Consider the following 18,926-nt stretch of genomic DNA (forward strand, 5'->3'; position numbering starts at 1 on the left):
AGAACTGACGATTACAAAAAAAAGGTGACGATTGGTGTTTGTCTCTCATTTTTAAGTTACCTTTATGTTGCACTGAAGTGCTTTGTCAGATTTTACCCCTAAAATGGCTTTTTCAGAGACATATGGAAAAGATCACTGTAAATTGTAAGAACTGCTTGATAAGAACAATATTTTGCACATGAAAAATGAGACTCCTGTGTGCAAAATATAAACTCTTAAGGTTTGTTTGCAGTAAATACTTCTAGAAAAGTTTGCCAAATGCTGAAGGGTAATGTTAGAAGGAAGGCTGTTTAGAACTTTATGAAGTATGGCCCATCTTGGAGTATCTGTTATTTAAAAATTATTGCTGTTGCTTACTACTAAAAGCAGGTTTAAATTTCATGAAGAGTACTGCATATTACATTTTTGAAAGAAAAGTTACGTTATGATGATCTATTATTGTTACCGTAGATACTTTGCAAATATGAAATAATTTATAGTCCGAAACTTAGTTTTTTAAGACTGAAAATCAGGAAATGTGCCTCATGTCCTGTAGTTTTATTATTTTTTACTGACTTTTAATGGCCAGGAAAGCATTTAGAGAAAATATCTTTTGCTTGATCTTCAAAGAGAGTTAAGTAGTACTTGATTTGGATGAAAATGAAGTTTCTGTATGAAATCTCATGTGAATTTCTTGTTCAGAGAATTTAAAAAATATAAAACTTTAAAGGTTTTGTATCACTTTATTTATTACTTCATAAGGAGTGTTAACTTCATTTTCTGAATTCTAATGATAAATTTATTAGTTGATAGACAAGCATATAAAACAAAAATTGCTTTCGCATTTAAATATTCAAGCAAACTCGAAAATCCTAATTTTTCTTTTGTTCTGAGTACAAGATTTGGTTTTGTAATTATTGGTTCCACTGGGTGATTTTTATATATATAAAATTAAATTACTGCTTAGTATATAAAGAAAACCACAACTAATTGGTTTGTGATGACTTACAGCTTTAAAAAAAGTTAAATGACTGCTTACTTTGTAGGAACTCACAGAGGATGGGCTGCAGTACAGATGCGTTTGCTTCATGAACTAGTATATGCTTCCAGAAGAATGGGCAATCCTGCTCTATGCGTCAGGCATCTGTCTTTCCTTCTCCAGACCATGCTGGATTTCCTTTCTGATCAAGGTATGATTTTTAAAAAAGAGATATCCGTACTTTCTTCAGTCAAATCATGTGACTTTGTTTTGAAATATATTTAATTTGAGAAGTAATAGAGAGCACAGAAGTTAGGGAGTTCTGTGTGTGCATGAGTAAGTGACAGTAATCAATCACGTGTACAGTGTTATTAGTTTTAAATATTACAGTGTTCCAACCTTGATATGTAGTATCTAAAATAAAACTGTCTTAAATGTTTTCCATCAGTAGATGGCCTGCCTCAAGCCTGATTGCTCTATTTACTTAGTAAATATTAGGAATATGATCAGACGGCTTCATTTGCATGTGGATTAAAAAAAGAAGTATTATTTGAAAATACTAGCAGCCTTCAAGCCTTCATAAGTGCTATTAATGAAGAGATTAAGAGGAACTGAGGCTGAAAAGTAAATTCAGAAGAGAAGAGTGTACTGTACTTCAGAATGAATCTACTATGAGTTTTCTGATGAGAGATGTTTTCTGATGAAACATTAATAGTCTGGTTACAGAAGTCATCTAAGGGAGTAGGCACAATCCTTGTCCCTGTGTTTGAGACAATGGACTTGTAGCAGCTGAACATGATGGAATTGAATTCAACAGTATTTAACTAGGACAGTAGGCTTAAGTTTCTAGAAGTAAGATAAATTTCTGTGGTTTCTTTCAATTTGTGTTTTGGTTGTTTTTTTTTTTTTTAATTCAGCAATACGTTTCAGTGGGTTTTATTAAATTTGTCAGTGGGTAACAATGGAATGAATGTGTCTGTGGATGATTTTCAGAAATGGTAATGATATGTGTGAGGACCATTTTGGGGGGGGAGCATGTAGCACTTACAAAATCACCTGGAAAAGCAAAACGTGACAAATATTATGTTTCTATTACGTTTCTTAGGAAAAATGTTTCAGACAAATTTATTTATCACCCAGAATAATGAGACAGAATTAGTGATGAAAGGTTTTAAAAATGTTTTTGATTCACAGTAAGCTAAGTAAAAGCTGCATATTTTTCGGTTATTCCCTTGTTTACAATAAAGAGGATGAGAGTAAAATGATCCAGGTTTTTTTCCCCTCTTTTCTGCTTTAGTAATGGCCAAATGTCTCTCCTTGGTGACTCCTGCAGCAAAAAACTTTGCTAGCAAGCTTTAGGTCTTTGCCTACCAGTGAATTCCGTCTGTTTAGTGGCTCAAGTCAGTAGTGGAGGAAGGAGAGGAACTGAGAGGAACTGATAAACTGGGATAAATTATCTTTCTGTCTGTAGATCTTATGTGCTGTCAAAAGGTCCTTGGATTTTCCTGGACTTTTAATGAAGCTTCATTGATTTGGAAGGTTTGGCTGAAGACAAGGCTTGATGTTCTTCTACTATGCATGTCTACATATGATATTGCTAATCTCTAAACCTAAAAAGGTTTGAAATCTTAAAGAGAAGCAACTTTTGTGTTTCTTGTCTTCAGACATTGTATGTCTGAGTAAAGCTTCTAAGTTTCATAAGACCTATGATAACTGTAATATTTAGTGTCTTTGAAAAATCAAACTAAATGTTCTCCAATGTGTTTGAAAAGTAGCTGAATTTTTTTCTCCTTTTCTGCTGAAGACATCCAAAATAGAACTTAGTGTTGTGTTTGAAGTCTTTTATTGATAGCATGTTGCTCAGACACGGTTAGTGGTGTTCCAAACTAGCTAGAGTGTGGATGATACAGTGCCAGAAATCTATTTCTGGCTTGTAATTTTTTTGTAATTCTTCTGAGATTGATATCATGGTTCAGTTGAAGTTGAGATACTGGGACTTCAGAAAACAGAAAAAATTTATTTCTTCTTCACTTCAAGTAGAAGTTCAGAAGATGAGATTTAGTAGTTACCATGAAAAATCTATTAATTAGAAGCTCTTGCCTCTATTCACAGAATACAAATGCATAGTTAAAACTCGTTTGTGTTTAAAACAAAGTTTTCTTATATTTTAATTGAATGATACTTGATAATTATTTTAAAACACAACTTTTTTATATGTTTACTTGAATTACAATTTCCAACCATGCAGCCTGGCAAATCTGAATAAAAAGTATCATAAATGGGAGATGTCAGTCACTATTTTAACAATATGGAAGCTAAGAGTCTGATTTAAAATTAAACTATTTAGTTACATAAATATGTAAAATGCAGTCTTCTGCTTAGCAAAAAGGAGTACCAAATTCTGCACAAAAGCTTTCTAATCTCAAGCCATTATGTTTTAATGTTAACAAGCCCTTGAGAATCGCTCTTTCTTTAAATAAGAAATAAATGTGCAATTTCAAAGTTGCTTGGAATTACATCTAGCTCTTTTGTATAATGCTTTGTGAAACATAACACTGTGTGTACAGCTCACACTGAATTAGATTTGGGTAAGGTCAGATACTTGGGAAAAACCCCAATATTTTCTTGGGGATCTTTATTGATAATATCCATAGTACTTAAAAGGACTGTGATTTGTACTGTGTGCAAATGATTCTGAGTTGGCTCATCTGTTAGGGCCTGTCTAAACACTAGCTACTTGGAAACAGCTATTATCAAAAAGTGACTGTCCAGACAGAAACCACTTACAGAGTGCATGTGTGTCTTGCCTGCAAGCTCACATTCTCTCAGACATTCAGTGGGTTTCCAACTGTCATGCCTGCTGTTTTGCTTCTGGTGGCAAGGATCTCAATGCACTGAGATGACCTTTTCTCACCATTCATGGTATGCGATGAAACTAAGAATGCTTCATTCCTTTTTTTGGGGCGAGTTCAGTTCATTAAAGATTCTCTAAGTTTGTCTGTTTTATTATTTGGGAAATTATGAAGTGCTTCTCAGTATACCTCTGCCACTAAGATCTTCCTGTCCTGTGATTGTTGTTGCGCTTTAACTCTTTTCAGCCTTCTGGTGGGATGACAGGCTTCGCATCTGAGATGTCTATTGATCTGTCTGTTGTGTACTTAAACTACTCACTCTATGATGATTCTGCCTTGCATGAAACATGCAGAGGTCATTTTTCATCTGTTGACCAGTATTCTGGATGTCTTTATTCTTGAGGTGACTGACAGCAGGTGATGGAGAGAACAAGTTCTAGAAGTACTTCCTGAAACGTGCTAGGGTCCTTCCTGTCATTCCTGTGTGTGGTTGATGCTTACATCATTGGACACCACTGTTAATTCCAGCTGCATCCTCTGTTACCAGACTTTAGGACAGAAGTTGGTTCCCAAAGCAGTTTGGCAGGGGTTTGAGATTGTGGAGGCTACTATGAAGGTGCACGTTGGCCTTTTGACACCAGTTCTACCTGTTGGTCCTGGAGAGTCAGGAGGGAAAGGCAGCAAGACAAATGACAATGTTCCATATTTTTCCTTCTCTCTATCACGGTATTGATTTTGGACACAGCCTGCATGATGGTCTGAGATCTCTTGGGACCCTTTAGGTGCTTCTCTAGCCAACCAAACTGTCAGCACAGGGACTGCTACAGCATTAGCATGGTCTTTGGTGTCTCAAAACGTCTATTCTGCTGTTCCTATCATGCCCTAGATTAACACAAATACTCTCCTTAGAAACAGAACCATGTTGGCTAACAATCTGAAGAACGACCACGTGGCCTCTCATGTATGTACATGTTTACCTTTCAACACCAGAAAGACAGAGAATAGTGCACCAGAAAGACAGAGAATAGTGGATATCATGTAATTCAGAATCTTTCTGTCATGACCTTTGCCTTTAGTCTTAGCAGCAGCAGCAGTGACCAAAAGTAAACAGGCGAAGTTCCACAGCCCTGACCACAAAATGTCTGTCAGCTTGGCAAATAAGATACGCTACTTGTTCCAGTTTTGTTGATCGGGTTATCAAGGCTTCTTTGCTCATTAAGTATAAGATTTTGAACAATTTTAGCTTATTTCTCTTTCTGCTGATGTCATGAAGAAATTTGTTTTAGCCCTAGCAAACTAAAAATGATATCCTGGGCTTCATTACAAATACCCCTTCGACAGAGGCATGCCCTCCCCAGAGTGGATACTCATCACCCTGGCCACAGTCATTGACTCTGCTGAAAGACATGAAATCTTTAGTGAAAGACTTAACTTGTTATAACACTCCTCTTCAACCAGAGGACAGACGAGGTCCTGCATGTGATGAAGGACTCAGGGGGTTTCCTTGCTGTAGCTGGATATTTTATCTTCAGAAGCAAATCTTGTCAACAGAGTTCATCAGTCTCCCTTAGGAGGGATTTCTGTATGTGGATTTTCATTTTCAGTATACCTACTTTATATATCTCCATACAGGCATTGCACAGGAAATACCATGGATTGGCTGAAATCATTACTTGGTCAGGAGTTGTTTTTATGGTTCATCTCAGAAAGCGACTACGTGCCATGGCTGCACTGGGTCACTGGGATGATAAAAACATAGCTCTACCTAAGAAAAAGGTTTTTGTTCCTTTCAAAGGTCCTGAGTTGAATTTTCAGAAATATCCCTAGTTGTCTAAATTTTATTGATGTGATTCTGAACTCCATGGTGGCAGGATTCTATCCCTACTGCAGTAGTGGCTATTACTTGGCACTTCAAAATCATATGACACATTGATCCATGCCATGCAAACCTCAGAGGTTTGTAAGTTTGGCTCCAGGCTGTTTTCTCATGAAAACAATCTCTCATCTTCCAGAAGACACTTACTCTCAGCCTGTGCTGAGATCATCCTCCCTGATGAAGAATTTCTGCCAAAATTTATGCTGAATGCTATTTCAGTTCCCTTCATCCTCTAGATCAGTTGTGATGGACTTGTCAGTGTTGGCTGGGCAGGCCACTTTGATGCCTTGACAGTTTAGAATTGTTGCTATTTGGAGGACCAGGGACTGCATGCCAATAATCTGAGATTGCTTTCAGAACCTTTTCATCCTCCTTTCAAGCTTGCTGTGCTCAGGTGATGGCTGACATGTCAACTGCCGGGGTGAGGTCTGTGCCTTTTGCAAAGAAGTGATGAGCTTTATCTCAGGAAAAAATCCCTAAACCTTGTTTATCTTTAGAAATTACGGTTAAGCCTGGACTGATCATAATTTGATCATGTCAGACGCGGTGTCTGACAACTCTTAAAATATGCCTTTCTATCTCACAGCTTGAAAGAGGAAACTGTGCAGTATTTTACAGACATTTTTATTTCTAGAACATTGCATATGCATCCACTTGGTGATACTTAAATTTCAAATTGCTATGTAGAAATACAGGAAATAAGAAAGAATATTAAACTGGGCTTGTAAAAATTGACAGCTAGACCAAAACCAAATGTGTTAATGCCCTTAAATGTAACCCTTCTGCCAAACCTATATTGGCAGCAGTAAAGACCAGACTCAATTTCTGAGGATCTTTACTGAAAACATTGTCTTGAATTTCCACCCAAACACCTGGGAAGATGAAATAAAGCTGCATGGGCACTTGGTGAGTTATACTTCCCCACACAGAATTGACTAAATAGCATGTCACTGGAGAAAGGGAGAAGAATAACCTATAAACCTACAAATAACTGCTGCTACTTTAGAGCATGGAATGATTTAAAACCGCCTCTTGTTCTGAGCGTCTGCTGGAGCAACTTGTTACTCTATGTTCACCTAGCCGTGTCCTGTTCTCTTGTTTATGTCTTGCTATGACTTTCTCATTTTTCCCTGTTTAGATTGCTGTAGAAAGAGTTCTTGAAAGCTTCAGCTCATTTTCTTTAGTTTGAGCTGGTTGCTCACCATTGCTCCCCTCTGCCATTCCTCCTGCCTATTCCCATAGTGCTCCTCCTCTTTTTTTCTCCTGTTCTTCATATTTAGGTCACAGGAAACAAGATTATAAGTATTAGAAATAAAATGTAGGATAAACAAATAAGAGTGCCTGATTTTAAAATAAACAAACCACCTTGACAGTAGTATTAAACTTTGAAAGGAGGAAATACCTAAAAGTAAAGAAGCTACTCGGAAGAAATTGAGTGGCATGTTTGCTGGTAACATGGAGACTGCTTAAAGATGCCGTAGTAGATTCTCAGGAAGCGTATTCTCCTTCTCCATGAAAATAAATCAAAAAATCATGAAAAAGCAAGAGTAGTTAAACAGCAAAATAAATGCAGTTGGGGAGAAAAAAAAAGTTTACTGTATAGAAGTGGATGTTGTGTCCAAACATAGAAAGTAGAAGGCAACGTCAACCCTGATAAGTTAAATAAGTTATGAGGGAGGAACATAAACCCAGAAAAGATTATGAGGAGTAACTTGCTGAACTCATGAAAGTTAATAACTTGTTCAAATATATTAGAAGCAGGAAGCCTGCCAGAACTGAAACATAATTGAGGTATAAAAAGAGACACTCAGGGAAGATTGAGCTGTATCAGAAAATTTTGATCAAGGTTCTCTTTTTAGGACGGAAGATTCCAAGGCTTGGTCCTTCCTCTACAGAGAATATATCTGTGGAATTCTTTCAAAGTGTAATTAGAAGTGGTTTATGGTGGGGAGTGATCTGAACTGTAAAATGAGTAGTAAATTATAAGAAACTATAGTAAATAATAGTAGGCGTATGGATAATTGATCTAATGGGAAGGAGGTAGAACATCTTTGAAGCGTGATTTCTTTCCAAGAAATGATGGAGCACTTAAATGAGTGTGATTTAGTTAATACAATGTTCCTGAATCAAAAAAAAACCACCTTTTGGTACATTGATTAATTAGTGATTAGAAGAGATAGAAAGAAACAGTAAGTGAATGAGATTATGGTGTTGAGGAAAGAGATTATTAGTCATGTGGCTTTTGCTTTTCAAAACGGTTGTAAGCTATTAGGAAACTGGCAAAAATGGCAGTATCACAATTTATTGCTGAGCCAGAGTTATTTAGAAGAGTTTCTAGAGTAGACTTGATTGTGATATTGTTTCTTGAGAGTGGAAAGTAAGAGATCCTGTATTGGAAACCTTCTGTTAGAAGGTCTGCTATGCTGACCGTCACAAGTAATCTCCTGAAGTGTGTGTAATGTAGGCACCAACTGCTTTGCTCTATAGCTTCTCTTCTTTTGTGCTGCAATACTTGATAATATAGACTTAGCCTGTCAGCACTTCGCAATGTTTCGTAGTCATAAGGAATGTTATTCCTGAATACTGCATTTAAATTAGGACAGCATTTCCCCTAGGATCCTCTATAGTGTGTGAATTAATTTTTAGAACGGTAAAAGTTACTGATTTCAAGGGCTGAAAAGAAGGAAGCTGTAATCAGACTGAACAGAGAATATAATGCAAAATAAAACTTGGTGTAAACTTCTGAGTTGAAGTGAGGTTTACTTAACTGACACTAATGAACTGGTTTTAATGCACTGCATTGTATTTTAGTTGACAAAGTACCTGCAAATTGTTTTTGCCTAAGCAATAAATCTTTCAAAAGGGAGCTAATTTGGTTGGTCTTATAATATTAAAACTAACTGATTTCAGGATGGAGACGGAAATCTTCAATATAATTACTAAGGAATATTTATAGCAGCATGGTAGGTTCTTAGCCATTAATTGGAAATCTTTTTACAGCCTGAGCATAATGCCATATCTTATCTGTGTACGTATATATAAAAAATTGTATGTGTGTATATATATAAAAAATGTAATTGAACCGACTTGTCACCTCGTGTGTTCAATGTATAGCAGTGGCACAATATGGCGTTGTCGTGGTTTAACCCTAGCCGCCAACTAAGTTCCACACAGCTGCTCGTTCACTCCCCCGTGGTGGATGGGGGAGAGAATCAGAAGGGTAAAAGTGAGAAAACTCGTGGGTTGAGATAAAGACAGTTTAATAGGTAAAGCAAAAGCCACGCACGCAAGCAAAGCAAAATAAGGAATTAATTCCCTACTTCCTATCAGCAGGCAGGTGTTCAGCCATCTCCAGGCAAGCAGGGCTCCATCACACGTAACAGTTACTTGGGAACTGCCATCACTCTGAATGTCCCCCCCTTCCTCCTTCTTCCCCCAGCTTTATATGCTGGGCATAACGTCACATGGTATGGCATATCCCTTTGGTCAGTGGGGGTCAGGTGTCCCAGCTGTGTCCCCTCCCAACTTCTTGTGCACCCCCAGCCTACTCACTGGTGGGGTGGTGTGTGAAGCAGAAAAGGCCTTGACTCTGTGTAAGCACTGCTAAGAATAATGAAAACATCCCTGTATTATCAACACTATTTTCAGCACAAAACCAAAGCATAGCCCCATACTAGCTACTATAAAGAAATTAACTCTATCCCAGCCAAAACCAGCACAGGTGTAAGAATGAATATATTAAAAAAAGCTTGAATGTAAATGCTTTCTGAGATATGGTAATAAAAGACTTCTGAGATTGCACATGAAGTAGGAGGAAGCTTCTTAGAAGCCACTTAAATCTTCTTACTCATCATGGTATCATGAATTTTGCAGCTTTTCATCTAGTTCTGTGTTTTCTTCAGTTGTGTACTATAAAACTTCAGCACTGTTATGTGCTCCTGTTGCTGGGAGCTGTTTATCTGCAACACTTTTTCCTGCTTTTTAAAAAACCTTTTTTCTTTTTTTAGTTCAAAATAGTAGCAGCAGGGTAAAACTCTCTGGGCTTGTTTTATTCTTTTAAAATCTCTCTCTGGAATTGGTGTTTTCTAGAGACAAGCTGGCTTATTAAATAACTTCACTCAAACTACTTTATTAAAAAGGTGTAATTTATTTTCCTGAAATACACGTCTTTTAGACTATGTAGAAAGTGAAGATCGCTAAGAGGAAAACCACAATGCCTATATGTGTTTATCTGTTTCAAATAATGATCTGCTTATCCTTGTGTTCCTTGAGTAACTCTGGTTCAGATCCTAATTCAGTGAATTTATAATTTTGAAGTGGAATAAATAAATGAGACTGAGTAAACTAACAACAGCGATAAAAGATTTAAATTCATTTGCATAGCACAAAATATGAAGACCAACAGTTTTCTGAGTCATATGTTATATGAAAGAAAACCACTGTAATGTAAATGAAGACTAATTTGAATTGTCCAGCATTATAAACAAACCTGGAAGTCTTTCACACATGATTTACCTTTTTTTAGACTTGCGTGTTGATGAGGTACAGACAAAAACTCCAGCCAACACCATATCCAAATTCTTGGGTAAAACAGAAGATCAATCATTACAATAAAATGGTGCATTTCTTTATGACAAAAGTTTCCTATTAATTTGTATAAAGTCATTCATGAACAAAATGAAGTTTCTGACCTTTAGCTCAAAATTCCTATCTTCATGTAGTTATCTCTGATTTTTGAAGAAGCCTGATTTGATCAATTGAGGGAAAAGATAAAAGTGTTCAAATGAAGACAAGTTGCAACAATTTTGTTGGAAAAAAAAAAGATTACTTTGGGGGAAGACATAGTTTAATTGGCAATATGAAGATGTGAAGAATTTGTGCTATTTTTGTGTGTATTTTTAAAAGCTAAGGTTTTTGTACTGAAGGAAGCTATTTTAGGAGGTGCTATATTAACTATTTTACTAAAATTCAAATAAATTTTATATGACACTTAACAGACTCAATACTGCTCTCTTTAGCCTAAAGCCAAATGAAGGCACTGGAATCAAGCTGCTACTGAAAGTAGCAGTTTATATGTAAAAATAAATACCCATGTTTAAAAGAGGATCATCCATGTACTTCGGTGAACTTGCCATGTGATGTCCTTTGAGTATGATTGAATGTGCTAAGAAAAGAAGAGAAAGATCTAGGAGTGGTACCGAAGAAATGTTTTTTCAAAAGGACTGGAAAACTCAACTATATGTTAGTTGAGAGAGCTGACATGTTTTTGTTGTAAGTTTTCAGTCCGTGGTCTAGTTTTTTAAACAATTAAACTGTCCTTTTCTCAAGCAAGAGTCTCTTCTCTTTTTATCACTAGTGGAGGCATTGAAACTTTGAATCATGATAATCCTCACTGGCCAAATTCATATGACTTTGCATAACAGTATATTGGGAAAAATGTCCCACAGGAATTAGCATGTTGTTCTTGCCATCTTCTGTCTCTCTGTGCTTCTTCCACCCAAAACGCAAAATCAGATATGTTTAACAGTTACACTATTGTATCTGTAAATTTTTACAAAGCCTGCTTTGCTCAGAGGCAGCTTTGCAGCAGTCCTTAACTTTTTTTTTTCTGTTACGGAAGTTATCTATGCTCAGTTTGCTCCACTTTATGTTAAGATAGGTCTTTTCTTAACAGGAAAAGATCATTAATGTTGTTCAGTGGTTTACATACTGATTTTGTATGTACAAAATATATTTTTGTAGTGTTCAAAGTACACAGACATCTGAAGTTCTCAGATATGGTGGAGAACTGGATACTGAAATTTTAATGGCATGTTTCTGAACTCTGACTTCAACTATGTCAATTTTTCATGAGATTTTATCTAAAAATATTTTCGTGCTTGCTGTGAATTTCAAACTGACTGTGACTTAATGTGTACACATTTTATATAATTATTAAAAATCTTGTAGTAGAAGACCGTGATGTGTTTAGTCAATGTCTTCCCATTGTCTCTCTTTGTGGTGGTCATCTTAGAAGCAGAATGTTTTCTGCTTCTAACAGACAACTCTTCTATTTTTATTTATGTTGAAAAGATTATCTTCTTCCTCCACTTCCTGCAAAGTTAGTAGTAAAGCTGATAATTTCTCTTTCAAAGATGAGCTATTACACAACAAATAACTGAATCCTTTTGCTCTCATTCTCTTCATTGTATGGATGGAGCCACTTTCTTTGATATCGTTCATGATAATCTGTTCATGAAAGTGGGTCTAGCTCTCTGGGTAGCATAGATTAATTATTTTCTTGTTCCTGCTCTTTTCCATGTCAAACTGTGAATTTTATTAGTTTTAGTCTCCACTGTATTTATTTAGAGATTTATTTTGCTTGATTTCTCAGAGAAACAGGATTCATATAACATGCTGTCTGCCCGTGCCTTTCTGGTTTTCCCCATAAGAATGGCTTTTGAGTCTATAGACAAAACATGATGTGGAGAACAGATCAGAGATGTTAATTTTTCATGACACTTGTTTATACATAGAAAAGGTAGATGTTAACAGTGCCCTGAAGAGCCGAAGAAAAAAAGACCATTAATTCCCACTCGCTTTGGTCATTTTGTCATCCAGTTGACCAGTCAGATTGCATGTGCTTCCTGTCTAACTGATGACTTAATGAATATAGGTAGGAGTCTGAAATGTAGCTGTTCAGGGCAGTATAAAAACATAGGTAAGTCCTGAGATTTATTGCAGTAGAGAATACTGGAATGAAACCCCAGTATTCCTTGTGTTGCTTTCAAAGCAACTTGTTCAAGTATCAGATCTCTGAGCAGTTTGAAGTCATGTTTTCTTGCTCCATGTATTTTTCAGAAAAATATTAGCAATGCTGTTTGTTTACTAAAACTGTAGAAAATGCTGTCATCTAATACCTATCAGACTTAATATAATGGAAAAACAGGTAATGCTTGCCTGCAAATTAGAGATCTGCTCTGTTCTGCTGCATTAAACAACCGAAATACTGAATTAGTGGATTGTTCATGCAAGTCTTGCGAAGGCACTTCACTGCCAACATTAGCTTGCTTGTGGTAGTGAAGAGTGACGTACTGAGTATACAAATAAGATGCTTACTGTCCATCGGCATCTATCCAAAACTAGAGTTGAGGGACTACCTGAAAGGTCATGAAGACCTTTGCATACATGCTATAATCTAGTGATTAACTTCAAGGTAAAAAGTTTGTAGTCTATGAATACTCAATTTCTACTTCAGCTTTTGTGAGGATCTTAGCGTATTTTGTGGCCTTTTTGAAATTCTTTTTTTAGTTTAAAGAACACGCTGCGTCTTGATGGCGGGGTGATGCTGAAGATCTCTGGCAGCAGACACTGACTTTTTTTTCTTCTCTAGTTGTAAGAGGGCTCACCAAGCAATTTTTTTTTTTTTTTGGTGAAGGAAATATCTATGTTTGCAGGTGCTGAAACTAGTGTTTCTCTTGCTTTTTCTGCTGTCAGGCTGACTTTTCTGTCTTGTTAGATGTTACTTGAGCAATTTATCAAGGAGATGTTTGACTCTTTGTTCCTGAGAGAGTTGGGTAGGCCAGCTGGCTGCCAATTCTCAGGGGCTGACTGCTGCAGGAGGTCTCATTGGACTTCTCCTTTGTGAACATTATTTGCTGTTTTCAAGGGGGAAGGAAAAGCTCAGCCACCACAAAGAACCCTGGGTACTAGGCTTTTTTGTTAAAACTTTGATTCTGGGCTTATCACCAGGGGGAAATTGAAGTCAGAAGGCTTTTAGCTATTTGTTTCCCAACTTCCTTTTTCAGTATTTTAGCAAGCTGCGTAAGGAAACAGAAAGTTTTTTGTCTTCCAGTGTAATTGGCAGGTCACACATAAACTGTTTCCTTTCTTCATCCTACCTTGCTGTAGGTTGTTCTGCAAGGGACATAATGACTTGATCAAAAAAACATCAACCAATTGTTTGCCAGAGAACAAATGTATTTTTAATATTTGACTTTGTTTTTAATGGGTAGTGACTGAGACCGAGTGCAGATATTTTAAATTTCTTCAAATATTAAAGTTAAAGAGCTGAAACGTACAGTTATAGCAATTAAGGTGTTCTAATTTTCTCCGTTATCTGCCAAGGCATGAAATGCTGTTTGTGTGATACTGTTAAATCACAGTTACTGAAGTGCTTTAAAATGTTAGTCTATAACTGACCTTCTTTCCTGTCCTGGTCTGATTTTCCAATGGCTCCTTCTTTGTGAAATACTGCTTCACATTATTGTGAAACTAGCAGGAAGACTTTTCTTTTTCTCAGTTAGTAACTTTCAGTCACAAATGGTTTCTAACTGTGCAACTGAAGCTTTCAGATTTTTGTGTTCTCATATTAGAAAAAGGTTTGAAGCAGCTTTGGGACAAAACCAATGTTCATTGTGTTGACATGAAGTAGTGTCATGGTTTAGCCCCAGCCAGCAACTAAACACCACACAGCCGCTCGCTCACTCCCTTCTGCCCAGTGGGATGGGGGAGAGAATCGGGGGGGGGGGGGGGAAGTAAAATTCGCGGATTGAGATAAAGACAGTTTAATAGAACAGAAAAGGAAGGGAAAATAATAATAATAATAATGATGATAGAATACACAAAATAACTGATGCACAATACAATTACTTACCACCCGCTGACCGATGCCCAGCCAGTTCCCAAGCAGCAGTCACTGCTCCCCAGCCAACTCCCCCAGTTTATGTATTGAGCATGACATCATATGGTATGGAATACCCTGTTGGCCAGTTTGGTTGGGTTAGCTGTCCTGGCTATGCTCCCTCCCAGCTTCTTGTGCACCTGGCAGAACATGGGAAGCTGAGAAGTCCTTGACTCATGTAAACACTACCTAGCAACAACTAAAACACCAGTGTGTTATCAACATTATTCTCCTATTAAATCCAAAACACAGCACTATACTAGTTACTAGGAAGAAAATTAACTCTATCCCAGTTAAGCAAAAAATTACCAAGAACATTGGTGGACTTGCAAAATTTTCAGTTGTCAGAAGCAGCCAAAAAAAGGTAACGAAAACAATTTGGTATGAAATGGGGAAATTGTACTATGAGGTTATACTGAACAAACTGAGAAGTACGTGCTCGAGTGGCAATACTGACTATGGCTTTGTTCAGCTTTATTTAGTTGCAGCTGTTCTATGATCCTGATCTTTCAATGAGTCTGGAGATAAACTGGAGGGGAAAAAAAAATCATGAACGTAGTTATTCCAGATGACAAAATAACCCATCATTTCTCACTCCATAAATGAGTCTCTGTAATACCTACACAAGAGTATCCAGTAGGGTTTCCAGCCGCAGTGCAGGCTTTTAAAGCTGTTGAGGTGAATTCACAGGTCAAAGGATCAAGTGGTGATTGCTTTCCTGCAGAGGTTTACAAGCATGAAGACACTAGGAGGGTAAAGACCTCCAAGAGTAGCTGTTTTCTATCTTTTCTTTGCAAAGAGAAAGATAAGTACTAGTGATAACTGTTTCAGTCACAGTCTTCTAAACTATGGGTCAGGAGACTTAGTAGTTGAATAGATCCTCCCAGGAGGTCGGTGCAGTTTCTGATTGTGTCAAAATATGATGACAGCCAGGCAGATGCTAGGCAAATTCAGAGATATTTGAAAGTAGCAGTCTGGAGCAGGTTTTTGGCAACTATTAGGCTTTGCAAATTTGACTAAGCAGAGAAATTTGTATCATTCATTCATACCAGAGAGGTCAGGTAGCAGAGGTGCTCAGTCAAGGGAGAAAGGCTCCAACATTTGCTTTCAGAAGTGGCTCTCAGGCAAGATCATGCTCTTCTGCATCATGAATGCTTCTTGGTATGTCCTATCGATGTAGATTCCTTTAGCAGCTCAGCTGAGATGCAGTGCTAAGTAAAAAGTAATAGAGCTGTTGGCTTGGCAGCAGCATGTTTTAAAGTGCATTTCATACAATATCAGCATAGAAAAATGTCTTGGTTTAGCCTTGTCTTTGCAGAAAGCATGCTGAACTTCTACTGTGAAATAAAAATGCGACTCTAAAATCTATAAACAAATTCTTTTTGCAAGTGGCAGCATGCTTTCTTTGAATACAGTAATTGACAGTATTTCACACTAGGAAATGAAAGCCAATTCTTCAGAATGACAGACCTCCGGTTTCAAGCAGAATTAAGTGCATACTGTAGTGTTGTCTTCGTCATTCTTGGTAGCTGTGATGCTTTCCATCCCAGTGAATTCTCCTTGTACTATGTGCCTTTGCTGACACAACATGCAAATAACAACCTAAATGCTGTAGCCTGAAATTTTTATGAAAATACTCAGTCTTGAACCACTATAACTCCTGGCTGTACTACACTGATCTGAGTGTACGTGTATGTCTACTAATGTATTTTTGGGAACATTTCCTACATGCAATTAAAATGTGGTGGGTGGCTCAAGAGGCAGTTCAGTGAAACATAGACACAAGCAAGGCAATTTGTCAGTTATGTGGCATTAATTTCATAGTGAAGGCGATTACAATTCATGTTTATTTGCTTTGAAAGAGTATGTACTCATGGCTTTAGAAGCTTATAAACTAAGCTGGATTGATGTGGGCAGTACAGACATCAGTGGATGTTTGTGCCTTTCAAGGCCCACGATAGTGTTTTGGGCAGTAGCATGGTTTACAGGATCTGTTTCTCTCACATTTTTCTCACTCCTCCCTCTCACAGCTGCTATGCAGCATTTTTTACCCTTTCTTAAATATGTTATCACAGAGGTGCCACCGGCATAACTGATGGGCCCAGCTTTGGGCAGCGGCGGGTCCATTTTGGAATTGCCTGGAACTGGCTCTCTCCTGACATGGAGCTACTCTTCACAAAGGCCACCCCTACAGCACCCCTTGCTACCAAAACCTTGCTGCATAAACCCAATACACTTGTCTAAGCAGTTTTTTTCGGAAAGCAGTATTTGCTATCACCCTTCCCTTTTCTATTTTGTTTTATCGTTGAGTATTTTGATCTCTGAAGTATTTTCTAGAAAGAGTTTAGTTATTGAATAGTTATTTTTATTGGTAGCACATATATGGAGGAATGTTCACTGTGCTTTAAAACAATATAAGTCTAAGAATTTTCAGCTATCTCATTCTCCCCTCTAAACACACACTCTCGGGCTTATTTCTGTTTGCAGGCTCCCATGTCATCAGAGAAATACAATTTTGTGTTCGGGCCATATATTTCCAAATAGACATTTTTTCTGGAGACACATTGTTGAAAATAATTGTTGGATAAAATTCATAAGCATTTATGATACATTATTGAAGATAACCCAAATAACACATGTTTATTTGAATATTCTTGTATTTTTAAGCAAAACCAAAAGAAATTTTCTTACCGGTTGTTATGATGTAGTAGCATAATATAGTACAGTTATTTTAAGAATTAGGTAGTTTTAACACAAGGTAATATCAAAAGTAATTTGTTTCTCTTCTTTGCCTTTAGTATTGTTTCAGCTCATGTTTCAGAACAGGGCTTGTTCACATAACAATGCTATTATTAATAACCTTAACATGCTTGAGGCCAATTGTGTTGGATATGTAGATTTACTAGAGAAATTGTAGAAATTTTTATCTTGACAATGAAAAAATTAACAAAAAGCAGGTATAGACTGACACTTGAAAAATTCTGAAAAGTCCAGAAAACTGTCTTGCTTAAGGTCACTTAATTATATTTGATCCATCCATTCAGGCTTCTGGAGCATAACTCTAAGCATTGTATGCAAAAATTAGTTGGCATTCCATTAGAGTTATTTTGTATAAATACAAAAAAACAAATAAAACTTTAGGTTTTAACTTCATCTTAAACTTTTGTTACATCTAAGTTTGAAATGGTTTTTTAATTTTATTTTAAACAAATTTATTTTCTAGAGAAGAAAGATGTAACACAGAGCTTGGAAAGCTACACAGCAAAGTGCCCTGGTACAATGGAATTCATCACTCTTCCAGATGGTTTGAAGTTACCTCCTGTTCCATTCACGAAATTGCCTATTGTGAGGTAAGACTCAAAAATACAATCTTTAACTTTTCCACGTTACCCGTCATATTTTAAAGGATACTGGAAGGATGTAGTCTTCTCAGTTTATGTAAGTTGTTCACAGTAACATGGAAAAGTGTCAAAATGTCAAATTGTTTTGAGAAGTTCTTAGGCAAAAATAGAGCCTTTGAGCAGAAAATACTTTCTGTGGCCTGTAGTTTCAGAAGGAGAGGGGTGGTGTTTTTTTTTTAAACTGTCATTCAAGAGTTTCTGATACAATCAAAGAAAAGTATTTTTTAATTGCACCTGAGATTTAAGTTAGATACCTGATCGTACTGAAGGTCCACGAGTTAGATGCTCTCTCCATCTGTGGAGCTTGGAACTCAGCTGGAACTGATGCTTTTTGTAGCTGTTCCTTTCCAGATGCTGCATTTTCAAGCTGGCACCTTCACTGGCCTATTCTAAATCTACGTTCCTTTTTCTGCCTGCGTGCCCAGGCACATCATGCAGTCAGTCCAATGAATAATACCTTGTTTAGATTAAAGCCTAGCATGAAGTATTAGAGAGAGTCACAGAGAGAGAGAAAACAGCCATTGGGCATCAATAACAAAAGAAAAGGCTAAAAGAAAATCTTTGTCAAGAAGTGGCTTTTTGAAGGAAAGATAATTGCTATTCAGAAAAAATATGGTAGAAGTTATTGAAGAGAGTTCTCATAGAGATTTGAGTTCTCAGTGGGATGTCATCAAACATTTCATAAAGCAAGAGTTCTGGTATCACAAAAATAATAAAATGTATAACCAAAGAGTGAAAATTATATTTGTTTTCAGATTACTTTTAGTTTCTAAAATGAAAATGAATGTTTTACTCTATGACTATTTTTCATGATACAACTAGTTTTACTACGTTCTCTCTAACTTCTTCAATTTTTCTTTCACATTTACTGAAGAAAGAGACCTTATCTAACTATTTGTACTGCATTTAACATGATAGGTCTGTTCACACTAACAATTTGTTGTGTGGGAGGTGTTCGCTTAAGGTGCAGGTTTGACTGGAGCATGTGGTTGTATGTGGTCAGGTGGAATTGTATGGGGAATCAGAACAGCCACACCGTCTCCAGTGGGGTCCTGGAAACTGTTTTTTCTCCTGGTTGGATCAAGTACAAAGCTGTGTGCTGACTAGCCACCTGGGTCACCCCACTTCTAATGTGTACTCACGGGAGAAAAATGCATCTTCCCTGAGGTCTTCCAGC

At 36.9% G+C, this 18,926-nt stretch overlaps 1 protein-coding gene across 17 annotated transcripts in view; it reads left to right on the forward strand.

Moving 5' to 3' along the window:
• Nucleotides 1-18,926, forward strand: part of TRAPPC9 (trafficking protein particle complex subunit 9) — a 542,043-nt gene that overhangs the window by 36,199 nt on the left and 486,918 nt on the right. For all 17 annotated transcript variants that reach the window (XM_075141098.1, XM_075141106.1, XM_075141108.1 and 14 more), the window contains 2 exons: nucleotides 1,026-1,169; nucleotides 17,572-17,698. In XM_075141098.1, the coding sequence (XP_074997199.1) occupies nucleotides 1,026-1,169; nucleotides 17,572-17,698 (271 nt within the window). The remainder of the gene's footprint in view (nucleotides 1-1,025; nucleotides 1,170-17,571; nucleotides 17,699-18,926) is intronic.

This window comes from Calonectris borealis, chromosome 2 (assembly GCF_964195595.1).
Source record: "Calonectris borealis chromosome 2, bCalBor7.hap1.2, whole genome shotgun sequence".
Taxonomy (NCBI): domain Eukaryota; kingdom Metazoa; phylum Chordata; class Aves; order Procellariiformes; family Procellariidae; genus Calonectris; species Calonectris borealis.